Source organism: Diadema antillarum, unplaced genomic scaffold (assembly GCF_040938485.1).
Source record: "Diadema antillarum isolate AM-2024a unplaced genomic scaffold, OU_Dant_1.0 scf00000172, whole genome shotgun sequence".
NCBI lineage: Eukaryota > Metazoa > Echinodermata > Echinoidea > Diadematoida > Diadematidae > Diadema > Diadema antillarum.
This window is the reverse complement of record NW_027271061.1, coordinates 1,766,262-1,793,731: the sequence shown is the minus strand read 5'-3', so window position 1 is coordinate 1,793,731 and position 27,470 is coordinate 1,766,262. Positions and strand designations below refer to the sequence as shown.

Sequence of the window (27,470 nt, the reverse complement as noted above, 5' to 3'; positions counted from 1 at the left end):
GCCAGCAAGTGAATTTGTTACATGTTATACCTGGGGTATGATTTCATGGAAAACATATTGTACTTCAACATCTAGGCAGTACAATGTAAAAGCACTCACAAAGCACCAAATGTGGGTGCACATCTTCACATACACTGTATGTATTAGGTAGTGCCACAAGTGAGTCAATGAAACAACGAATTATTGATGGTGTGGGAGAAAACAGACTAAAGATATCCCTTGGAGCATCTCTACAGCACACTAAAACAACAGTCTCTTCAAACTGCAATGCACTCTGAAAGGTTAGGGAGCATAAAAATGCAACTATGGAGACTTTATTCATTTGGATTTAACCTCAATCTCTTTGGTGTTGATTCGATGGTGTCAGCCCCATCCAGAGGGCGCTTCACACTGCATACTTCATCTTCTGCCGTTTCGGTACTTGACTCAAGAGACCCAGGCAAAGAGCATGAGTGGTCAACAGTACCTCCCTCCTCTTGATCTCCATGCACTCCTGTCTGGCTGACACTATCCCCACAAGCACTACCTTCCAGGTGAACATATCCAGCACTGTCCCCACCTTCACACATCTCCAGTACAGGACTTGGATTGCATCCTTTTGGGTCGACCTCAGAGGATGATGCTGCACCGACATCTCTGTTTCCAGTTGCTCCATCATCTCTTGCACTACTGCGTGTTCTCCTCGCTACACATGCTTCAAGCACTGGATGAATGCTCTTAAATTTCCTCTTCACACTTTTTCCCTCACTCTTGACAGGACTTGGCCTATTAGGATTATTTCCTTTTCTTTTCTTTCGTCGTCCACGTTTCACTGCAGGAGAAGACTCTGACTGGTTACCAACATCACATTCAATGTCACCGGCAGTAGGTGCAGAAGATGGCTCACCAGACTCTCCCCTGGATTCCGCTGGCTTGGCCTTGGGTATGAAAGCCCGCTTCCTGTGTGGTCCTACGATGGAAAGCATAGCTGGCCACAAGAACAGAGAAAGGAAGCGCTCTCTGAAAACTTGGAACCATTCGCTCTGATGAATCACTTCCAAAGCTTGTGAATGCTCGGCAGATGTTCTCTCAAACTTTAAGACACATTTCTCTGTGTTGCGTCCTGAGTGCTTACGACCACCTTTCTTTCTGGCAGCTTTGGTTTTATTCTGCTCCTGACAATTCTGAGATCCTTGCTCTGTTCCGTCTACTTCTAACTCTTCTGAGCGTAATGATGCATCTGGCTCCAAGCTGTTATTACCTGGCACTGCAGGTAAATTTGAACCCTCAATAGACTGGCTGGACTCGGTTACTTCAGAAGAGTTCTGTATCATGCCACTGCCATTTGGAGTGGCATGATTAGATTGCTGTTCTGACTGCATGGAAGACAACTCTTGCAGAAGGCCACCTGGCCCTCTCAATACTCCCTTGTCACCTGCCTGGAAAGGTTTTCTACAAACAGACTGGAAGCTTTGGGTCCTCTTTGCGTTCGATTCAAGCCGCTTTCTCTCCAGAAGCATGGTCATGAACGCGGCAGTGGTAGCAGTATTTGGTGGAAGTAATTGAATCTTGCTTTCCGAATTAGAGTCACATTCTCTCTGTCGAGACTTACTCTCTACCTCTTGCTCTGCACACAATGGCTGCTGATCCATTGCTAATGGCGCATCACTGGAACTTTCACAAAAAAGAGCTGACTTTGAAGAGTTGCCTGAGCTCTCTGTGGCAGTAGTAGTAGAAGTCGTAGCTGCTTTGGTGATTGAGTGCTCACCTGTTCTTCCTTGTTCTTCAACACAAAATTTCATGGTGTCCTTGTCCCTCAAAACAGTGACATGCACAACTCCTTTTGCTGGTGAAGAAGGAAGACCAGAAACAGCCTCACCTACTGCTGTTTGAGTAGCAGTTGGACCGTTTCCAGGGACAATGCTTGCCAGACTGGGGTTGGTCTGCTCCAAGCTTGCGTGGATTGGAGCTTGTGAAGTCACAGAGATGGGGTTTGTCACATTTGAAGCCGGAGCTACTCCCTGAAGGGCCTGTCCCAGCATGACACTCGGTGGCACTGCGCCTCCCGTCACACTTCCTGCAAGCTGGGAAACTTTGGAGATTGGAATCAGGTATCCCTTCCCAGGTACGTGAATGACTCCTGGCTGATTGAGAACATTGCTTGCTGACACCTGGGGGCCAACGTGGGCACCTAATCCTGAAAGTCCTGAATGAAGCTGAGAAGGTGCAATATTCTGCAGTACTGTCTTCCCAGTCAGACTTTCAGTTTGGGTAAGTCCTTGAACAAGAGGTGCTTGCACTGAAGATGAAGTGGGTGTACACATGGTCGATAAGAAGGGAGATCTTGGAACACCCAATTGATTGAGGTAATTCTTTAAGGGCACAAGGTATCCATGTCCTGGAACCGATATAGCACCTTTACCGAATGCTCTCTCTGTACGTCTGTGCTCCAGTTTCATTCTGACTGTCTTTGGCCTGTTTATCACCGCAGAAACTTTAGGCATGCAATCCACTTTCTCAAGCTCTGGGGCAGACCTGGTAGGTGGACCTGATTTTGGTGGACCCGATTTTGGTGGACCTGATTGTGGTGGACCTGATTCTGAAGGACCCTTCTCGGTTCGCGTTTTGGATTCATCACTCTGGTTCTTCCATACGTCAGAAAACAGATTATCATTGTTCATCAGCTGATCCAAGATTGTGCACTCATCATCCCCATCATCGTCATCTTCCTCTTCTTCTTTACAGTGCACAGCAGCTGATTGAGTTCCTGATGATGACTTGCCCTTAGATGAGGAAGCTGATTTCGCTTTACTCTTTGACTTTGGCGAGACCCCTTCACGATTGGCCATGGATGCAATGACCTCACCTCTGCCCTCCATGTTGATAGCCAAAGCCTGGTAGTGAAAACCACAAAATTCAATTTTGACAGCAATCAACATCACACAACTGAAAGGGGAATTACATTCCAAACTGGGTAACATCCCTTGTTTATATGCATCCTATGTCTGAAAATTCCTGATGCTTAATTGGAAGGATGGCACGCAAGGATGAGAACCTTGGAAATCCTGACAAATGCTGAAATCAATTAATTCTTGCATTTTTATTTCAATTGATAGACAAACTGCTTTCCATCTAGATGAATAGGTACCAATTATTAAATGTTTAAATTAAAAAAAGAATAAAAAATGGTACACATACACAGGTTGTCCTGATGAGAAAGGCATCATATCAAATAGACTACTGAGCTTCAGCCTGACAGCTAGTGCTGGCTCTGGTCATCCATAGCAGTTCATACTGCTTATCTATTCAACAAAGGTGCTTATTTACCTTGATGAAGGGCATGTTTGTCAATTAGTTGCAATGAAAACACCTCAAAGCGGCAATTCATAACTCCATGCAAGAATTCATTAATTTGAATAAATAAGCAATACTTGCTGTTCTTAAGGATCGAAACCAGCTATGGCTGTTGAGCACAAGCTCTGTAGTCTAGTGGATATTTCGCCTGTGTAGTTATCAGGAAATTGTTGGTTATAGTCTGACCAGAGTGTATGCCCATCACCTCTTTTTTTTTAACTACTACTACTAAAAGACTGGCTGACAGGTGCTTTTTACATATGTCAATGAAAGGCAATTATATTTTTTTTTTTGTCAATCAGTTGCGATCCGAAGAAATTATATGATATAAATTTCTTGACCACCTGATTGGCCAAATAAAAGCATCTGATCACGAACAAATCGAGCTAAATTTGATTCTAAACTTGAAAGTAATACATCCCGGGTAGCATTTGGCCATACTACAGGCAACTCCTGCTGTAATAAATACCTCAAGACTGGCAGTTTTCTTTCGTTATAACAACATTTTGTTATACCTGAATAAATAATGTATAAAATTATCTAGACGAATATATCTGGCCCTCAATTTTACTTCACTATATCTGAAATTTCATTATTACCATGTTCGTTAAATGGGAGTGCACCGAATGGCAAGGTATTAAAGGTTAGCAGAATATATCCAATATGACCCCTTAAAGATCCAAACATGGTTTTGCTCTTTAAAGGGTATGTACAGTTCTGGTTGAGGTGAGGATTTAGCTTTTAATGTTTTGCAAGAAACTCAGAAACCACTCTATGAGATGTCAAAGAGCAAGCAATTTCATGGGGTATCAAAAGTTTATTTGATGAAAATCAGTATTGAAATGGCTGAGATATCCAAAAACAAGGTGAAACAAAGAGATCCTTATAAAGTTGTGGCCTGTCGCCTTTTATCATTATCACTTTTTTGGACATCTCAGCCATTTGAAAACTAATGTTCATCAAATAAACGTTGAACTCTTCTTGAAATTACATGCTCTTTCATATTTCATAAGAGGTTTCTCATTATCTCACTTGGGAATGTGCAAAACATGAATCCCCACCTCAACCAGTACTGTACAGTCCCTCTAATGTAATTTTTTGATGAGTTTTCTTGATAGAGTTGGATGTCTCACCTTCATGACGATCTCCAGGATTCGCTCCCGAAGTTCCTCTCGCTGCTTCTTTTTGCTTGCTGCAAAAGAGACGGATGAAAGAAATCATGCAAAGGAGACGAGTCTCAGGTCAGAGTTCAAACAGTTTGCGTTGCAAGCATTTAGAACATACTACTACACCAAATTCCAGTTATTGAAACGTCATGTTTCAGTTATAAATAACAGTAAAAATGAGACTGGTAGCAGGTTCATTAGAACATAACATGAATAGTGAGTACGTGGATTTTTACACTTTCATAAGGCATAATCGTACAGCAACAAAAGCTAATAAGATGAGGTGTTGAGAAAACCTCAAATTCATGTACATAAATCTTTACTAAATTTCACTTTTTGATAGGGAGGGCAGTCTGGTTGTTATTGTAAATCCCAATGTGATATACTTTTATGTCTTATTTTGCTGAATAAATGGCCTCAATGGCCAAACCCAAACTTCAAATTTAAAGGAATGCATTGCTCGATTATTGTACCATCACAACAATCTGGGTAGCGCTTGAGGGAACTTGTCAGCTACAGGTGACTGTCTGTAAGCTACTGAAATCCTTGCATCTGATTGGCTGAGAGCAACTTTGCGAGTGAAAATCACACTCAGACAAAACACTTGATGAAATATCCCCATGGTATGAGTGAAATTTGGGACAGGTGCTGACTTACTGACCATGAACCTATATATCTGGCAATGAGTGGTCAACAAGGTAAATTTAAGGTCTCAGTGTTTCTTGTAAAATGTTGTCATGTGATGATTAGTTTTCTGTACTGTTACCTCTGCATATTTGCTCACTGATAAATATTTATAACATATGGCATCATGTATCAGAACTTGTTACCAAAACATAACAGATCCAGGTATAGCAGAATTAGATAGTAATGGGACCAAGCTCAAACTCCCTAGAGTAAGGAGTTACATAATACCAACCCGTTGAGGACGAGTCCCGAGTATACTCGGGCAGGTGTCTATGGGAAATGCGTGTTGTAGCAAAATCAAACCGTCCTCAACGGGTTAACAAAAGGTACATTTGAGCACTCTCTTAAAGCAAACTGTACCGTACTCTGTCTGCGCCAGATGAGCACTTGAATGCTCCTAAAGTGTATCATACCGAGCTAAACTGAGCCAAAAGTGGACCACTTCCCGATGTGCTCCAAAAGGGTACCAAAAGTGAATCAAAATTTTGCATGTGAGAAAACGTGTAACATGCACATGCTTTATAATACACACTTTTTTATCTTTGTTCAGGACATCTTAAGTAGTTCAAGCATGCCAGATGAATGAGCGTGTTGCTACAAAATGCATGACCCCCCTAAAAATAACTCAGAAGGTACACTTTCTGCACAGAGCGGTCAAACGCTCAAAATTTGGCACAGTTAAGTACGGTATGCTTTGATTCAGTTTGCTTTGGTTCACTTTAGAGCACTCAAATGCACCCTATGCCCCCCCCCCCCAACCAACAATGACTTCCTCCTTTTTAAATTACCAGCATATTTTTTGCAGGCACCAGGAGTTGGGTTGGCCCATCCGATTGGTTTGAGGGCAGCAAGCAGCTTCTCATCCACATTCTGCACACACCTCCTACCATCATTCTTTCTCCCCATGGGGTTGGGCGGGGCACGGGCACGCCTGCTCTTGTACAGCTCTTGGTATTTCTTATCCACCTTTTCTGAGTTCTGACAAGGCCAAGGAGAGACAAATACAAGACACGTTGGAAGAGTGAGGGTACATTTCCCTTTGAGTGCCAAAACTAACAAGGTGAAAAGTGAGCTCACACGTTCACGGATTGTTGTTTGTTTGTTTGTTTGTTTATTACTTTTCTCAAGCCTTAAGTACATATGTGTATGTGTCAGGGACTTATCACCTGTTCTCTATCTAAACATGTCACACTTACATTGCACTGGAATGATGCACCTACACTGTAGTCTTTACACCATTCTGGACAGATATAGTAATTGCTACAAGGAAAATTCATACTGCTTCCAACAAGGACATACATCATGCAAATGATATAAAATCCTTCTTTCTTTCTGGTATTCTCTACAACAACATTTACCTAAATTTTGATGAAAGAAATAGAATAACATAAAAAATGTACCAAAAGAAGACAAATGGCACTGCCTACCTCTTAATACAGAGATATGATTCCAATAGAAAACTTACCTTCCTTTCTCCTTGGCTCTTCCGATATTCCAGCATCTCATCCAAGATTTTCTCCAATGGCATGTCTCGCAGCAGGTCGAAGGATGTCCCCTCCTTCAGACTGATGCCTTTCACATTCTTGAAGAAGTTTTGGAACTGGGGACAAAAAGAAAAATTACAGACACAATCACTTATTCGGAATGGGAAAAAAACAATAAATTCAATCTGTGCTGTTTTCGTGGTCGTCATTGTTGTTGTTGTTGTTGTTGTTGTTGTTGTTGTTGTTGTTGTTGTTGCTGTTGTTCGTGTTCTTGTTGATACTTTGTTTTGGGCATTGAATAGGAAACGCATTCAGTCGTTACATCTTCAACTTGCATACAATGTCTGGAAACACACTGACACGTCTGAACTACAAACAATTCTGCTTTGGCACTATCAGCCTTTTCTCAGAACAAAAAGTGTGTGCATAAATCACGGATAGCCTTTTAAACAATTACAATTACATTTATCCATCATGATACACCAACGGCTTAATAGAGAAACACACAGAAACTTGGCACTCACACTTATGCAAAGGAAATAGGGCACATAGACCCGGTGATTTAGTCGAATGCGTACACAGGCGCATGGCGCAAGTTTCCCAAAGAAATGTATGCTATCAACTCCTCTTTGTGACTCATTTCCACGAGTCCGAAGAAATCCGATCCACTGTAGTCAGTGGTCCAATCACACTTGGGTTCATGATTCGGCTGATGATGACAGCTATAGCAAACTTCTTCTGTGAGGTCATACTAGGAAGCACGCACCCTGGCATCTTTACAGACTGCGAGATGCGCAGAGAATACAACAAAGGCAACATTACCTAGCAACACCTACGCGCTTTACTCTCGATGACAGCTCAACTTTGCCATTCTTCGTATCTTACTAACGGTGATCGGCAGTATCATCCAACAGCGCCCCTGCAACCACCGGGTCTATGCACCTTTAAAGTTTTGACTTCAGCTCCAGCATACAACATGAACTCCATGAATCAATGTGCACCCCAGCTTTCATGTGAATTATCTTCCAGGGCATTAGCTTCACAACATAATGATTATGAAGCCCTAAAATGATCCCTGTGACACATCAGACAGGAGGAGAATGAATAAATTGAAACATCCTATTCAACATATATTTCATTATCCTCTTTACTGGTTTTAGTTGAATGTCCAGGCTTACCATGTTGTTGAATCGATGTAGAACTGAATTTGGTGTCCTTGTGCAGAACTGGCTGAGTGCTCTAGCTGCCTGCACCCAGCAACCTAATTGAGACAGGTGAAAAAGCAACAACAACATGTTGCTGATGGAGATTCAAACTGACAAAAGAAGTCCTCGGTGATCACGTCTCTAAAGTGTTGTGACATACTAAATGTCCAGTCATTAGACATTAGTCTCTCCACTGATCATTCAGTGCAAACATTATTCTATTGAATAGCTGTGATACACAGTCAATGTTCTGTCAAACGCACATGTTTACATGCAGGATTACACATACTGTATTATGTCCATGCATGTACAGCAGTTATAGTAATTACAAGATGAAGCTACGTCATCATCTCTTTGACTGTGTTTTAGACATCAAAGTGTTCAGACTGCAAAAACACTGCTTCTGATCAAACTTACAATAAAAACATTTCTGGATGAGTGGCCAAACTAGGGGAGCTTCTTTACTTATAAAGTGTACGTTGTAGTTACTTCAGGGGGGGGGGGGGGGGGGGGGGGGGGGGCCATACCAAAATATAGAAATAATGCACAGGTCTGAGTGTGTCAGTAAGAATTGAGTGTGTAAGGTAATTATTGAATGTTTAACACACGAGGCAAAGCTGAGTGAGTTTAGGCTAGAGTCCATAGTAACCATATGCACACTATTCCAACTATCACAAGTAAAGATATGTGCATCATCTGTTTTACAGAATAGGGGACAGATTTTTCACCAGATATCAATTTCTTTATCATGTAGCCCAATCGCAAATTTACTGGATGCACTTCCTTTTCGTTAGCCATGGATGCAAACTGAGCATCCTTAACTTCCAGACATGCATCCAGTAGTAAAATGGATGCAACATATATTTACTGGATGCATGATCAGCTAGCCAATACGCATCTCTTTTAACCGAGTGTGCGAATGCTTGCTTAGCACGTGAGCTCTTGATTCAAGTGCATGATAACTTGTTAACAGTGGCTGCAATGTGCAGCCAGTAAAAACCATAGAGATCTCAACCAATGAAATCACCAAATTTTCTTGACCTGGGTCCTGTCTTATAAAACTTGTGATAGAAATCAATCAATCACAAATCTCTTGAAAGCTGCAATCAATCGCAACCTGTGAGTGATTGATTGCAGTTCTCCATCTCAATTTCAATCATAGCTTTTTTATAAGATGGATTTGCATTCAATCGTAAAGTTGTGATTGATTTGAATCAATCACAAGTCTTTTTAAGATGGGGCCCTGCTCTAGAATAATTACTTAAGTTAACATGAATGAAGAGGGACATAATCGCTTTCAAAGCTAAGTCGAAAGCTGGACAGGAAAGCTGGATGTACTGATATTCAAGAGGAAATCAGCAAAGGGGATGAGCAGCTCATGGCAGCTAATCATATAAGTGGTATATAAATTGTTACATTGTGTCTACAAGGTATTGAAAAAACTTCCCCCCCCCCAAAAAAAAAATAATAATAATAATAATAATAACAATAAAATGTGGAAAGGAACTTGAAGAGCTTTCACTTACCAACACCATACTGCTTCACAGACTCGAGAAGGACGAGATCTTCTTTAAGGGTGTAGCGTCCCTTTCTGTTCCCTGGGTTCAGGGTGTATAGCCACCTGGAACAGAGCATCAAGAAAGATTTTTTTTTTTTTAATCAACACCGAATTTTCTTTGTACACAATGCTCATTTCAATCATTAGCTTAACTAGATGAAGACACAGAAATGACAAAACACAGAAGCAGGATGTAGATCTGAGCTGATAAAATGGGTGATGATCATTATTTCAAAAGTTCATTACCCCAAAACATAAAAGGTCCTTATACCTACAGGTTAATTATTCGAAAAATGAAATAGGGTTCATAATTCTATGGCATTATTCCAAAGATTTCTTATTCTGAAGACCAATTATTCCAAAGGTTCGTTAATCCAAAAGTGAAATACGGGTTTTTTAAATAAGGTTCATTTTGATAATTTGAAAATGAACAGAAGGTGCATACTAATGAACCCTCAGTATTCCAAACCTTATTTCATTTTTAGATAGACAGACCTTACGGATACCAGTAACACACCTGGACTCCTTGCATGTGTATGTTCTCTTTCAAACCAATCATGGACCAAATACAACATACTGTTTCCAAAATGAAAATCATTGCACAGTGAGTAAAAAAAGAGCAGATTATATTTTTCATGAAAGAAATTCAGAATTTGCTCAGATTAGCCAGTGATTTAAAGAGTTTGATGTGAAATCAGGGGATTAAATGATGGTGATTGAATATCAAGTGGTGTTCCCTCCTGGATTTTCATGCAAATTCTAAGTTTCTTCAATGGTTTTGTGTGCAAAAGTCAGGCCTGTACAATAATGCAGCTACCACTCATTTGCAAGAAAAATAATCATAAATGTGTCATAGAATTTACATTACAGCAAAGCTTGGTATTTTCTCTACAACTTTGCTCACTGCATGTCCAGCATAACAAAATTTGAAAAAAGTTACATGGATTTGAAAAACATTTGTTTTCCCAAACCAGGAATGCGTTGCAGTCTCAGAATATGGCATGCAGGGAGTATAGACTCTAGAGTTAAGGAAAGTGTAGAAGGTGCAAGTATCAAAGGAAACCTCCGGATGATTTTCCGACTTTACATTGAACAAGCATAAATATTAGTTATATTGAGTACTGAATTTTAGAATTTGTGACCCGCTACAACAAAAGGATCCTAAAGTCGCTGACGGCAGAGCCGAGAAAATCGAGTTTGAAGTCACATCATAAAAATTGGTCAAAACAATCGGATTTCTGTTTTTTGCATAAATTTGTAGTCTAATGTTTTGTTCATCATCTGTCGAAATTTCGAAGGTAAATGATCAAAGAAAAGGCAAGAAATCAGAGTTTTTCTGGGTCATGATTTTCCGACTTTAAATGTAAGAGAAACGTGTCTGAAGATTTGGATTTAGCACCGCAGCTAGACTCCGCCCCTAGCAATGAGGGAGTAATCTTATTGGTCAGTGCGTGGCATCCTGATTACCGATTGGTCGTGCATGGACTGCTGGCACTAAGCTTGAATGAACATGGCGGAGGTCGCTAGGAGCGTGCCTTCTATTGTCGAGCGGTGCAAACTGTCTCGCCTACCCTTGACCATTAGAGCATTGGAAGGACAACTTTGAAGGCGTTTTTCTCAAAAGTCTGATTTCCTCAACCACTTGACATGCACTGATAAAATCATTGATATCTCCGCAAACGAGTACTTTTATGAGATGGGCTATGTATGAAATTAAAGTAGGAGAAGATAGGGATAACGTCATGCCATTTTCAGAAAATTGTCTTCCCCCGACTTTCGGATCCTTTTGTTGTAGTGGGTCACATTTATAGTGATTGGGATGAAGAATAAAAATGTTTTCAAAATTTATAACAAATTGCAATGAACAAGGATGATGACATGGCAGCCTCACTATAAGAATTCATGAGGTGGGGTTCAAGGAAGCAGAACAAAAGAAGAAGGTATGCATAAATCATACACAGGTGAACTTGTTAAGCAAAGCGGTATTGTAATGGAATTACACTGCTACATTTCTGAAATATGCGAGCCTCCTATGTCATCATCATTGTTCAGTGTAATTTATTTCAGGTTCTTTTAAGTATTGGTTTCTCTGCTCAAGGACTACAATAAATTCTACAAATCTATACATGAAAATGTCAATTTATGTAATATATATAATGTGAAATTATGAAAATCGTGTGGAATGCCCCTGTAATGCGGCTGTGGTCTCCCACCTGTCACGGCACTGTGCTGACGATCTGCCTTCCACTCCTTGTGCCACCTTGTACCACTTGAGTCCATGCTGCTCCAAGCCTTTCCGCAGACACTGCCGGAGCAAAATACCCAGAATATCCATGCATGAATTTCTCCTCCAGTACATGATAATATATGGAGGAACAAACATACATGACCGCTGCTTTGCATTTCTTTCTCAAAGTAAAGAAGGACCGATAACACCCTACATACAAAGGAAGGTCTCATGCTTCAATCTAATCCGTTCATGAAACTCAAGTATCTTCCATGATTCCCCTAGCCAGTCTTGCTTCAGGGTATGATTGGTGATGCCACTAGTAAAACAGCACTTTAACATTATGACACTGACCGACTCAATACAGAGGGTCCTACCCTGGCCTTTACTATTTCCTGCACGTCAACGGTCAGACTTTACCTCGTCCTCTTCTCTCGTCCAGAATCCCGACCTGCACCTTGGGTCCAACTTCTTGATCCACCGTTCATGAATCTTTCTTCTGTCTCTCTGATCCATGAAATAGGCCACTGTCGTAAAAAGCACATTCACAGAGATGACAAGTTCTGTTACACATCAGCATTGCATACATCAATCCTGGACTGCACCCTATAGTCACTGAAATGCTGGAATCCGCCTGTCTTATTGTTCCATAAAATACTTCAAACCACCATTCAATTTTATTTTCAACCTTAAATATTTTTCTTATTTTCTTTATTATTTTGCTATAAAACACATTTCCCAAAGACACCTGCCCAAGTATACTAGGAACATGTCTTCAGCAGGTGAATAGGCTATCAAATAAATATAACTTATGAAGACAAAAATACAAATGCAGTGAGCTATTTTACATCATTTGGAAAGTTGTTGAAATGAGAGCAATATTGCTGTAACTTCCAGGGAACCATGGGTCATTATGTCCAGAATCTTCCCCACCCCCCTCCCCTGGGTCCCAAGGGGAACCCCCTAATTCCGCCATGAACAAACCTAACACTACAGTCATCCAATTGTACGAACTCATAGTAATTACTGAGCTCTATCATTTCTGGTTCTAGAGAAGAAAATTTCTAAAGATTCCTAAATTTGAGGGGGGGGGGGGTTGGGGTCCCTGGAGGCACCCAGGTGGGGCATGGTGTCCACTTGAACATATTGAGATCTAGCGTATCTCCCTAGGGATGCTACCTGCCAAGTTTGGTAAAAATTGGTCATGGGGTTCTCAAGAAGAAGATGAAAATGTACAATTTTGGCCCCATTAGGTACCCTCACCATCCCCCTCCCCTGGGTCCCAAGAGGGACATCCCTGATTCTACAATGAACAAACATGAAACTACAGCCATCAATGTACTAGCTCATAGTAGTAACTGAGCTCTATCACTTCTGGATCTAGAGAAGAAGATTTTTAAAGATTCCTTAATTTGGGGAGTTGGGCCCCCATTTGAACAAATTGAGACCCTATCCCCCTACAGATGCTACCTGCTAAGTTTGGTGAAAATCGGTGATGAGGTTCTCAAGAAACAGATGAAAATGTAAAAAGATTACGCACGACGGACGACGGACGAAGAGCGATTGCAATAGCTCACTTGAGCGTTCAGCTCAGGTGAGCTAAAAACCAAACGCTCACATCAAATGGATGTGTAAGCTGATAGAGAGATAGATCAGAGGAGGGGTTTCTTCACATTATGCTGCGTTGACACCATGTTCCCTGCAGCCACAGCAGTCCCGTTTCAGGCCGCCACGGACAAAACGGAATGGATGTGAGACAACACAGGGGGCAAACATGACAGCCAGTGATTGGGAGGGATGCCCGTGTTATATTTTTAGACTGTCAAAAAAAGCTCCTATTGCAGTCCCGGTGCTGATGAGAAACTTTGTAGGCCGTGATAAAACAGGGTGGATGTAACAAAGTGTGACAGTACATAACCGGCTGTCACAAAACTTGGAGGCAGTGCGTAGTGGGACGCAATGGAAAGTAATATGTAGCTTAGCCTGTACGGCGTCTGATAATCAACATGTTTACAGGAGGGAGGACTGGAACAAACAAGACTAGAATTCAGAGGGGAAAAAGCAGGAGAATATCCCATCTATCCATGGCGCATTACGTTTCAGGCAAAACTGGGCTGCCCTGGTCGTCAGGAACATGGTGTTAAACACAGCATAAGTCTTGCACTTACAAAAACTGCTCCCTACTGTACCTTTGTTGAAGTGAATCTGAGATCCAATCCTGAATCGTCTGACCAGTTCCGAGAGAAGGGCATCCTCTTCCCTAGTGAAAGGTCTGGACAGCATAGCAGGAAGTAAAGAGATGGATGATAGAAATGATTTTTTTTAAAAAGAAAAAAAACATGTATTCAGTTTCAAAACAAAGTACTTTCCTGCACTCCATATCTCCACACTCAAAGAAAAGAAAAACAAAACACAAACATATTTTTTACTTTGACGGTTTCAATACGCCAGAAAATGAGCAGTATGTGAAAAAAAAAGAAATACATAAAAATTGTATGCAAAAAAAAAAGCAAATTAGATAAATTCTTGGGTAAAGGGACTAATACATTGTATGAAGGTTATGACAAGGATACTGAACATGAAATCATGACATTATGGCCAAAGATTTGGGAGAAAACGTACTGGTACATTTTCAAATAATCTTCTATTGCAGTACACATTCATTAATATTTGTATAATGGGTACATTTTTAAAATGGAGTTAGCCTGCTATTGTGACTTTCTGAAACACAAGATCCCAGGGATTTCCACAGGCAACGGACAAATAAACTTTAAGTTTTTTTCCGGAGGCAACTAGAAGACATCCTATGTAGTAGACAAAACTAAAAGGAGAATTGAAAATTATAGTTTCCATATCTACATCTCATCTGACACATAGTTACAACACATGGTTATATGGTTCTTCTTTCTTGCACACATACACTGGTGACCCAGACTACTAGAACTTAAAAGACTGAAAAGTTTGGCTACCAGTATGGATGAATGACAACACAGATTGCGAAGACTGCATAATATTGACCTTCGCAAATCTTTTGCCAATGTGACTGCAGCTAGCGACACATGCCCTCAGAGTATTACATTTTGCTTGCCCCTTACCGGTGCTTCTTCCGGCACAAGGACAAAATTTGCCATTACACGTCCATGGTAAGGAACCAAGCTGAATTCATTTCATCAAGATGTACACAGAACACTTTGAAAGATTCCATTACGTCCGGAGCATTTAACGGCAAAAGAAGACGACACATTATCTGAGTCTTCATGGATAGAGATGGCATCAGTGATAATTACCTTCTTGTGTACGCCAATATTTCACGTTCCTGGTACTTTGTGAAGCACTGAAATGCAGCTCTATTAGTCTAAAGATGAAAATGGGGGGAAAAGGAAATGATCATGGACCCAATATTAACCCGTTGAGGACGAGTCCCGAGTATACTTGGGCAAGCATCTATGGGAAATGCGTGTTAGCAAAATCAAACCGTCCTCAACAGGTTAAGATTTACAAAACATTACGGATTCTTCAACCACTTTTCTTGTAAATACAAATATAATAGTCAAATGGACAAAGAAGGTGAGTAATACAGATGTGAATTGAAACAGATATTCCTTGGAGCAATTGCATGCATATGTTTTGTATTTGACACACAAAAAAAAAAATCATCAAGGAAATATGTATTTCAGATTGTCAGATTTTCCTCAAACTTTCAATGATGCCTTCTACTAATATTGCTGCATTCACTCAAACCACATGCATGTCTGTAAAAACTTCCCCCTTTAAGATAGGTTTTGATGAAAACGTTTTGAAAGACTGGCTTACTCCCAATTTTTCGGTGATGGTTTTCCAGTCCCGCCCCTGATGCTCCTCCACAATCTCATCCAGCCGCCTCTCTTCTTCCGCAGACCAGGGACCATTCCTGATGGAGGGGTGAAGGTGGTTCTGCCAGTGCAGCTGACACTCGACGCTGGTCCTTAGCCCATTCAGCTGTTAAAGATGGGGCCAGGAGAAGGAAATGAGAAAAGATTATTTCCTAAACTCCTACACCTGTCAGCTTTGGCAGGGGTTGATCCTATGACAATGGATGATGGCAAGCAATAAAAAGAAAAAACAAAAGTCTTCCCAGGTTTTTTCTGTCACATCTCTACCAAAATCAGCTAACAAGCAATGATAGAAAAAAAAAGTCTTGAGATTTTCTGCTGCCACTCTCCTAAAATAAGCTGATAAGCAAAAAACAAAAAAAAAGTTTTCACTTTTTTTTTTTGCTGCTACTTCTCACATTTTGCTGCCACTTTTGTCAGCTCCCAAAATCAGCTGAAAAGCAAAGAGAAAAAAAAAAAGTCTTCAGATTTTCTGCTGCCACTTCTCTCCTAAAATCAGCTGACCTGCAAAAAAAAAAAAAAAGAAAGAAAGAAAAGCCTTTACATTTTTTTTTTGGCTGCCACTTCTCTCCCAAACAGAAAAAAAAAAAAAACAAAACAAACAAGGAACACAAAGCATTCTTTTAAAACCCCTTACACGCTCCCTAATAGATCCATCACTGATGACAAATCACTCTTCATGTGCTATCACCCATAAAACGTTTGTTATTTTAAAAAAAAAATCACTAGAGAAAGAAATGATTGTATTCTTAATTACTTGCTTGATATGGAAGCTGCCACAATGCATTATTTTTCATAAGGACAGTTCATATCATTTGTGATACGAACAGGACAAAAAGTTTAGACACAGTCGACCACTCATATGCCCTAAGACTTACATGAAGTGATGAAATCTTCAGCCAATCTACGTCCCGCAGTCTGTCACCAAGTAGCTCTTCTTCCTTGGCAGTGGTACTGGACAGAAATGATATGAATATCGACAGCATTTGTTCAAAGATTTTATGCACAATATCATAATATCATACGAAATTTGCAGTAAGCTCCTGTCTTTACTGCAATGAGGTAGATATATGTGCACTGTAATATCTCAATCACAAGTACTCTACAAAGCCTTTGAATTTTAGAGCACGAGAATAAAGACAAATGAAAAGGTTTTGAATGACGAAATTACTCTCTGCAAATACGTGTAAAAAGAGACTGTTATCTAACATTAACTCTGAATGAAGTATTCGGAAAGTACTCTCATATGAGTTTAAATTGAGACTGGATCTTCAGGCTCCAGGCTGACGAGAATCAAATCACTACCGGTAATTGTGCTTAATTTCACAAAAAGACATCACAGCATATAAATGATACACAGGTCTGAATGCGTCGGTAGGAATTGAATTCACAAGGTAACTATGGAATGCTCAATAAGCCATATGGGTTTAGGCTAAATTCCATAGTTACTGCATGCACAGCAGGGGCCGCGGAACACTTTTCAGTTTTGTTTTGTTTTGTTTTGTTTTGTTTTTGTTTTTGTTTTTTTTTTGGGGGGGAGGTAATCAAGGTCAAACACCCACCCCACCCCCCACCCCTCATTTTGCCCGAAATCCATTGTTTTTATTGTATTTCTGACAATTTGCAAATCTTTCTTTTTGGCTTGCCATAGATGAAACCATGCATCAGTATACAAATGACGCACAGGTCTGAGTGCGTCAGTCGGAATTGTGTGCATAAGGTAACTATGGAATGCTTAACCCACGAGGCGAAGCCGAGTGGGTTTAGGCTAAATTCCACAGTTACCGCATGCACACTATATTCCGACTGACGCACGAAAAGACATGTGCATCATCTGATTTATAGAATGGGTAATTTTCTTGTCAAAAACCCATTTTTCTATCGTGTTACCCGATGACAAAATTACTGGATGCATTTCCTTTTGGCTTGCCGTAAACGAGCATGCATCAGTTTTTACTGGACGCACGGCCAGCCATGCATCAGTATTTACTGGACGCATGGCCAACCTGAGTGCGCGAACGCTTGCTTAGTGCGCAAACCTTTGTTACAAGTACGCGTACTCTTGCTACAAGTGCGCGATAACATGTTTACCACTGTGACTCAGCGTACGTAGCGTGCGGCCAGTAAAAATCAACACATAGCTCTCGACCAATCAGATCGCAGGATTCTCGCTACCCATTCTATAATAATAAATGATGCATGACAATTTTTACTGATGCATGGTATTGATTAATGGCTAGCCATCTCTTGCCAAGTGTGCGAACGCTTGCCAAGTGCAAGAACACAGGCTACTTGTAATTTTTATATGAACAGCAAGCCATCTCCTGCTATGTGCACACGTAAGTGTACAAAAGCCTGCTAAGTGTGTGAATTCTTTGTTACAAGTACACATGGCAAAATGTTTACTGTGTCTTTAACCAGTGATAAAGCATGCTGCCAGTAAAAATTGATACATGGCTCTTGACTAATAAGATTGCAGGATTCTCCCGACCCATTCTATAATGTCAGCTGATGCACACAACCATGCCATGATGTCATTAACTAAGGTCTCTGTCAGTGAAAGGGATGCAGAACTTTCACAATATGGTCCTGTAAAGCAAACCCTGATATTTACACCGACTATGAGGGAATTATGTTAAGCAGCTTAGGTACCTCTTCAAAACATCATATGATGCATGATTTTTAGAATTTTCTTAAGGTGAACCTAATACATAAACCCGCTTACTTCAAAGATTCAGCTCTGAATGAGCTCTCACTTGCAAGGTCATCATCAGTTAAAGTCCCTAGTCAGCCATGGTAGCACATGTGCCCATATTACGTATGGCACTCATTGCGTACAGTAGATCCAATGGCACAGAATTTTTGGCCTTGTGGCTGTTTGCTCTGTAAGCATTTAACCCGTTGAGGACGAGTCCCGAGTATACTCAGGCAGGTGTATATGGGAAATGCGTGCTGTAGCAAAATCAGCCCGTCCTCAATGGGCTAATTTCTTTCCTACTGGCTATAGAATAAAATGACATTAAAAAAAGGCCAAAGTTCATTCAAAAATCTCCCCCTTACTTCATCTCCTCCAGTTTTTCAATGATGCTGTTGATCTCCTTGGTGAGGGCCCTCTTCTCCTCCTCCTCAGCTGCTTGTCGCTTCCCAAACAGCAGCTCCTGCCTGGCCATCAGTGGCTGCATGCACCGCTGGAGCCCGTCGTTACGCACTCCCTCGTAGAGGGCAGTGTCTTCTTCCTCCGTCCCTGCGGAACAGCAATTGACGTTGACAGAAAGTGAGCACAATCTTCATAAACAGGAAAGCAAGTAAGGGCAATGTTGGAAATGATCCGGTATGCATGGACTCAAAGTTATGCTCCAAGATTGTAAAATGAACAGGGTTGCTTCAATGCCTAAACATGTCACTCATTAAAATTAAGGAGATTCCATGGAGCAGTCAGAGAGAATCCACTGACTACCCATAGTCAAAGTGGTGAAAGCAATGCAAGCAATTCTGATTGGATTGGACTGGATTGGATTGGATTGGATTGGATTGGACTGGACTTGATTTGATTTGACATTTGACATTTGACATTTGTCATTTGACATTTGACATTTGACATTTGACATTTGACATTTGACATTTGACATTTGACATTTGACATTTGACATTTGACATTTGACATTTGACATTTGACATTTGACATTTGACATTTGACATTTGACATTTGACATTTGACATTTGACATTTGACATTTGACATTTGACATTTGACATTTGACATTTGACATTTGACATTTGATATGATCTTATTTACCGTCTGCATGGCAGTTTCTTTACCAGTACATCAATTTTCAGCAGCTTCATTAACATTGTAATAATATGGTATTACTTAGTGCTATAACTATTTTCAACAATTTTCGTTAATATTAATACATCCGTAACAAAATCATGTCTGTTACATCTTTTAATTTCCACACAAAACGATTGCCAGGAATAAGCACAAAGTTTGACTGTTGAGCAATCAATTATGAAAGATATCAATACAATAAAAGAAAACAAGGGTATCCAACGTGATGCTCATGGAATAAAAAGTGAAGGAAAGAGAGAGAACGGGAAAGAGAAAGAAAGAAAGAGAGTGAACATGTGAGCGTGTGGATGGTATATAGGTGAATAATTATGATGACAGTGAGGATCGGTGGGGGTGAAAGGTCGTAATGATGGTTAATAATAATTTAGGGAAATATAGTTTGATCACACGAATGATTATTGATGAGGATTACATGTACAGTATGGGCATGATGATGATCATTGATTACAAAGTATGATGATGGCAAAACTAGTATCAATAGAAAATGTGCTCAGTCACTTACATGTTCTTAGTTGCCCAACAAAGGGATTTTGAATTTCATGCGCTTTGATCTGCTTTGCCTCGTCACTTAGTGGAGCAGTCTTCAATAGGAGAGACAGCACAAGATCAAACACATAATCATTATTATTATCATCGGAATGGTTAAATAATTGGTAAAACTTTCAAAATCGTAGCCCAAAGGCCACAATACATTGCAATTACATAAAATGCATTCGAACTAGGAACAAGTTGAACATACTTTTTGCATGAATGTTTCTCATTAAGCTCTTCAAAGTTCATTTTGAATGTTAGTATCACTGGGTGGAAAATTATAACTTAAGGAATATGATAATAATGATAATAATAACATTATTGTGGTGTGAATTTTCTTAAAATTGTCTCCCTCTAAAAATGGTATTTGTAAGATTTCAATTGCTGATCTGTAATGATACTAATCAAATAACAACAGCAATAATAATAATAATAATAATAATAATAATAATAATAATTATAATAATAATTTGAAAACGAAGGTGATCCCTATTGTCGTTGGAGCACTCGGAACAATGCTCCAAAAAGAAGCATTGCTGGGGACGGCGCCAATCCTGAGAAAAGTAGTAGAAGTCTAAGGTTCCAGGATGGAACTTGATGTGATATTGATCTCCAAGAGATATCTTGTGAAGATAGAGACAATAATAACAACAACAATAATAATAATAATGATAATAATGATAATAATAATAATAATAATTATCATTATTATTATTATTATTATTATTATTATTATTATTATTATTATTATTATTATTATTATTATTATTATTATTATTATTATCATTATTATTATTATTATTTAATATTATTATTATTACTACTATTATTATTATTATTATATGTGGAAATGTATGACATGTTTATTGAAGCAAATCAGGGGAATTGATGGCACTGCTGTAAACCAAACTATGTTCCTTGGAGATCTAAACAGCACTTCTTGGAACACGCTTTAATATTGATGCTCACACAAGCGCTGGGACTTTAAAGTTGGAATTAGCCATTATATATATGTAGACAAGAATCAGCAGACAGGACAACTCAAAGAAGTTCTCCGTAGAAATAACTGACAACGTCTACTCCTCAGTGACATATCATAGTGTAAGACCTTTGGTTAGCATCTACACACCAGACAAAGTGTTGAGCAGAGAAATCATGTTAAACTTAAAACTTACCTGCATTCTCTCTCCAGAAAAGTAGTGTTTCTGAAAGTGCAACATGGGCCTCGTTCCTTTGATCAAGGAGCTGGTCTTTTCAGACACTTTTTTCTGCATTCAAAGTCAAAGAGAAAAGATGACCTGCCAATCACTTATGTGTGTGTGTTTTCTTTAAATCTCTTGCCTACATTAGTTTCTGTCAAAAGGTTTCAGACACATTACTCACATGCCAAGTGGACCTTTTTAAGCAACTCCACATATAGAGATCACTCCAAAGATCAAGTTATAGTACTGATACATGAATTCACACAAATCGTCGACCTTTTTTTATTTTCTTTTCTTTTTTTCTTTTTTTTGCTGATAGTATCAACTACAGAAAGTGCAGCTACAATTTACTTGTATTGAACTGGCATAATTAATATGCAGGAGCTGTGTCACACCTAGCTCCATGGTCACACTAATACCACTAGAATAAAAGAACTTTAACCTTAAAACAGTTGGGGGTGAACCAACCCCCCCCCCCCCGACATTTTCCACGACTATTCCACTGCGTGAATTTTTTTGACCAAGCCATTTGCTGACTTTTTACTTTCAAGTCTCACACATCTTACGACACCATTTTAGGGAATATCGGGCATACCGTTACGGCGCTGCATTACCTTTCATACAAGCCTGTCAGACTGAAAATGGCTCAAAAACATGATTTTGAGTACAAAGTCTATGTGAATGGAATTTTCTCACCTTATTCAAAAGATATGTTTATTTTCACTTTTATTGGCTGACATCAATTAATTTTAGCATTATTATGCTTAAAATAGGTCCTGTCACAAATTTTGTGAAAAAATAATACAACAAAAAAAATACATAAGAAATTCATTTAAAAAATACAATACATAAGAAATTAATTTTGATACCAGATTTTTTTTCAAGTACATTGTGAGGAATGCTACAAGCAATGTTATCACCAAAAATTAGGATTCTAGGAGCTTTATTTTCTGATTTAGAGCAAGATGTACAATTCTATGCATATAACATGTAGGTCGCATAATTAATCAATATAATGAAAATTTCAATTTCTTGTTTAATAGTTTGGCAGATTATGTCACAGGTGATGTACGTTATGTGCCAATTTTCATGGCAATTGTGCAATCGACGGCCGAGATCTTGGGTGGGGGGGGGGGGGGGGGGGGGGGGGTGATTCATCCCTCCCCCAGCCACAGAACAGCCCAAAAGCCTGGTCTGGTTAGGGCTAATGGGAAATACACATCAGATTGAGAACCTGCAATTTAGAAGAACATTTCTTTGATTTAAACATAATGTACAACATAGACCATATTCACTGATATGGCATGTTTTGATCATCACGTACTAAGAGCATTCTATCTATCCACTACTGAATGGGGTGGCCGCTTCAAGAAAAAGGGTCACATACACCGACTTTCATTACTACACACTTCTGATCTAAACATGCTCCAAAACAACTCATTATTCTGGCATGTAGTGTCAGCCTTCTTTTTACAGCTTTTAAATATATTGCTAGCAAATTCCAAATTGTGGAAGATAAATTTTGAGCCCTTTTGAGAACTATTCATTCATTCATTTCTCTTTAACTTTCATTTCCAAACAAAATGTATGAATATATTACAAACATTGAAATAATAGTATATTTCGTGTAATGTAGCATCATTATGTTTTAGTTTATTAAAAAAAGAGAGAGAGCGAGAAAGAGGCAAAAAAATCACATCTTTAATGATTAAAGCTGTAGGTGACAAATCTATGAAGTCTTGTGTAATTGTGATGGGGGGGGGGAGAGTGGAAGGTGATGAGGTGGGGGGGGGGGGCATTACCTGAGTGATGTGGTTCTTTTGTCTGACCTCCTTGATGAGATCAAGCACACTGCACAGCTGGTCCTGGTAGCTCAGGTTCAGCTGCAGAAGATTCTCAGCCGTCGGCTCCAGGTCCCTGGGGGGCTCGGCAGGCATGTCAAGGTGATGGCTGGTAGCAGGAGAGATCTCTATGCTGATCTACGCTCAATACACAACAAAACTTAATATGACATGCAACCTGATACCATGTAACCTCGTGATAAAACAGCAGACATTGATGTTGAGTAAACAGTTAAATAAGATGGTATGGCCAAAGAATAAGAAATTTTTAGTGCTTGCCTAAAATTGGAAGATTGCATTTTCAGTGTTTTCATTTATTTACTACAGTGCACTCCCGTTATAACAAGCACAGTTATAACGAAACTACGATCATAACGAAAAGAAAAAATCCAGGCTGCAACATTATCCCCTCTATGTCTTTTATTGTTTATTTGTTAAGTTGAAACTAAATTTTGATATAATGAAAGAAAACTGCCAGTGCCCAAGGACTCTGTAATAATGGGTGTCCACTGTATAATCCTTTCAATTTTTTGTTTTTTACCCATAAGATAAAATTCTATCAGTTCCTGCTAACACTGGAGTGTCCCTTAAGTGTTATTTTTTTGTTATCTAACTATGAAAAATAAAAAAAGAGTCTGATAAAACTTTAGGTTACACTCTCTTTATTTGAATAGTTATTACCGTACTTGATATTCAGTGATGGAAAAGAAAAACAATAATATAATTCTGAAACAAGAATTGGTGGGGGAAAAAAATCCTAGTGTTCATTAGAAGCAGAACAAAAAAGAACAAAACAATGATAACATCTTATTCACTGTACATCTTTTTAAGCCTTACCATGAGAAGGTAATACCAAGCCTAGGTTTATTTGGTTATTACTGTTTTTTCTTCTTCCCTGTGATTTTTCAATGTAACCTCCAACAAATTTACTACCTTTCTTCATCATAATATACTGACCTTCTTCTGGAGTTGGGCTACACTTCTTAATATGCGTTCATTTTTATCCAGGTCTGGAAATGAATGGTGATAAATAAACAGTTTAACCATGCTGCAGCACAGTAATACTTCATAATTACAATGAAGAACAAAATAGAATCAAAATGCTGGTTCTCAACACAATTGTCTCCTCTTTAACTTGTCCATTTCAATGGCAGATTAGCTACATGTATCATTCCAATACACTCATACACTTGTCAAATAGATCTAACACAATATCAGTGTACAAGACACCCTACATTCTGACCAATGTATTTTTGTGTGCATTTGTAATGTGAGTACCATGAAAATTTTCAAATTTACAACAAAAAAAAAGGTATCAGATTTCAACATGGCCATGTGTTTCAGTATACGCGAGTGTGTGTTTTTGTTTTTGTTTCACAGTTTTTTTGTGTTTTTTTTTTTTGGGAGGGGGCATGAGGTCTTTATGTTTTCTCTAGAAGCAAAAAACTACACATAATCCCATTGAAGATTAAGCTCTGTAAGCTCACCCATTACAAGAACATCCTCATCATCATCTGAATCGTCATCCTCATCCTCATCATCAGAGGAAGCGTCGTCATCCTCCTCCTCCTCGTTGATGCTCTCACCCAGCACCCTGTGGATTTGCTGGATCTCCTGCTGCAGCTCCAGATGATCTTCCTCCATGGTCTGATCTCCTAGGTCATCCATGTTGAAACTCTAATAGTTCTTTAATGGTTTGGTGATAGAGAATCAGGAGAATGTTGTTACCATGGTTACAGTGCTTCCTGAGAGTGTTAAGGGTTGGTATAGTTTCGGTTGACATGGGGTTTCAGGTTTCCAACGTTTTTTGATGATTTTTTTTTTGGGGGGGGGAGAAAATGAGAAACCTCTTAGTGAAATACGAATGAGCATACTATAATTCTAAGAGGAATTCAACTTTTATTTGATGAAAACTGGTTTGAAATGGTTGAGGAATCCAAAACAAAGTGATCCTAATAAAAGGTGGGGCCCATCATTTATAAAGATCACTTTGTTTTACTGTGTTTTTGGGTATCACGGCCATTTCAAAATCGATTTTCATCAAATAAACTTTGAATTCCTCTCTAGAAATGTATGCTCTGTAACATTTTCATAAAGTGGTTTGGTTTCTAAGCCCCGGGTACATGTATCTTGCAAAAATTTAAAATCTGAATCATCATCTCAACCAATACTGGGATCCTATACCATCCCTTCAATATCTCGGCATTTTGAACATATCTAACTTCAAACCTACCAAGTCTCACACTAATATGGCGTGATAAGAGTCTCACTCCTCAGCAACTGATCTCATGCTCACCTGCAGAGCAATCATTTTCTCGCACCTCCACGAAAGAAAAAAATGTGGCATGTAAATCAATAATAAACAATAGATGAGAAGCAAAGAAAATTTGATCAAATTCAAATAAACTTGCCATTAGAAGTAACGTAGTTAGAACCTATAAAGCTTGAAATTATCAGCATTTTTGTTCCAGCACAATAATGCCAGTCTTATACTCTTTCAGTCAAATCCTATTATACACCCTGACCATTATTTTGAAGTTATTCAGCTAAGAATAACATTTTATACTTTGCACTTCCAGATGGCAGACAAATTTTATTTTTGTCACTTTTGTTTGTTTGTTGTTGTTGTTGTTGTTGTTGTTGCTGTTTTTTTTTTTTTTTTTTTTTTGGGGGGGGTAGACAATCAATGGAAAATTAAATTGTGAGGTGATATTATCATCAGCTCTCTCATTTGCATATTCATAAAATCAACTGTTCGAGCTAGAACAAAAATTAATCTGAGCTGCATTGATACGAACTTCTTTACCCACTCTGAATGCCAGGTCCTATTCTTCTGAAATGTTCACTGTCATACTTTCAATATTTCACTTTCTTGCCTCCACCCCCCCCCCCCCCCCCCCCCCCCCCCGCCCCCGGTCCCCCACCCGGAAAAAAAAATGGTAGGAAAAGGTTAGGATGATATTAACCCCAGCAGGGCGCTCCTTGTACACAGTTCTTGGGGCTGGTCGCAGTTAGGATGATATCGATATGGAGTGGATTGATAGGGATGCAGCTAGCTACAAAGTGACGTTGGATGTCATTCACTCACTCACTCAGTACCATATTCGAGAACTGAATCGCATCGCCATTCGTTCTTCCCAAGAACTGTAAGGAACTGGAATTCCCTTTCGTCAGAAATTGTTTCAGCACCATCTGTGTGATCATTTCGAAACCATCTAACGGTTGATCACAGTGGCTAGTTATTTTCGTCAAATTTTCTATGTGCTTGTAAATATCTGTAAATAAATTGTATTATAATGTAAATAGCACCAGTCTGCAAGAATCTTCAGTCTATTGAAGGAGGCAGACTTAATCAGAAGAAGAAGAAGAAATTTGTATCAGCTGGGAACAGCAGTCAGTTGTCCAACCATTGCTTTTTTTTTTTCTTTTTTTTTTTTACTAAATTTAGAGAGATTCTAAAAAAAGAAAAAAAAAATAAGACTCTAACGTTAAAGAGCTCAGGCGATAGAGTTATTTCTTCGCAAACGATTACCAGGTACGCCATTTAATGGGCTATCCAATTGCCAAAATGTAAAGATTCAGGATTCGGAGTAACTATGTTAGAAAGTCGAACAGGCCTACCGGTACTCATTACTTACTGTTTTAGCCCCCGCCCCGGCGGCGAGTATAGTACAGTATGATGTAGCACGCATGATGGCACGGATTGCATAATTACACGGGTAAGCAGCGGACAGATTGCACGTTACCTACACGTATCCCACATCCACTCACACTCCACAGATCCATACACTGTGCGGAATTAGAACGCGCCCACACAAACATGGTGACCACAATTTTCAGTCGAAGCTACTACCAAAAATCACGTTCTGAATGCTCCTTTATACGACAATACTTACCTTCTCACGATCTCTCATAAAACAGAATGATTCTGAACAGTGATTTCTTAGCTGAATTGTCACTTTACACAAGTATGCGGAAAATCTTTCACCGAAGCGGACATTTTCTTCTCCATCGTTTTGAAAACGATTAATTACTTTATATCGATCAAATGCATTGGAATCGATCATTATTTTCTTCTCTTCTGTCATGCTGTCGTGAAAATAAAAGGATCGAAATCATTATTTCTTTGTTTGAATATCCATTAGAGAAAAAAAAAAACTTCCTCCTTGCTCGTCATGAGAAGTATAAAACTTCTGATGTTTCCTTGTGGAAAACTTGAGTGGATCTATCTGTATTAGTAATATACAAGGGGCGAGGATGGGGGCTAGGGAAAAGGCGAGGCGAGGTGAGATTCGGGGGAGTGGAATACAGGTGTATAAGAAATTGTGTTTCTGAGGAAGGGAGTGGCTATTTCTTCTTCTTCTTCTTCTTCTTCTTCTTCTTCTCCTCCTTCTTCTTCTTCTTCTTCGTTTCTTTGCGATTAAGCTTAATTCAATAGACATTGACATTTTGAAATTATGCGTGAATGATTTAGCCTGATATGCGAATTTGCTTTAAAAAAACCCCAGCAGGAAT

General features: G+C 39.3%; 1 protein-coding gene across 1 annotated transcript; it reads right to left on the bottom strand.

The window, feature by feature from the left end:
• Positions 1-314: 314 nt before the first annotated feature.
• LOC139722831 (uncharacterized) lies at positions 315-26,960 on the bottom strand. The gene is made up of 19 exons (XM_071634126.1): positions 26,852-26,960; positions 24,443-24,641; positions 23,913-23,965; positions 22,917-23,093; positions 21,088-21,180; positions 19,884-19,962; positions 18,593-18,776; positions 16,411-16,486; positions 15,474-15,638; positions 14,948-15,015; positions 13,850-13,932; positions 12,081-12,187; positions 11,647-11,738; positions 9,402-9,496; positions 7,849-7,931; positions 6,652-6,786; positions 5,975-6,164; positions 4,467-4,525; positions 315-2,873 (listed from the first exon to the last, which is right to left on the bottom strand). Exons 2-19 carry the CDS (start codon positions 24,621-24,623, stop codon positions 315-317), a joined length of 4,479 nt encoding a protein of 1,492 aa, XP_071490227.1. The 5' UTR covers positions 24,624-24,641; positions 26,852-26,960.
• Positions 26,961-27,470: the final 510 nt, after the last annotated feature.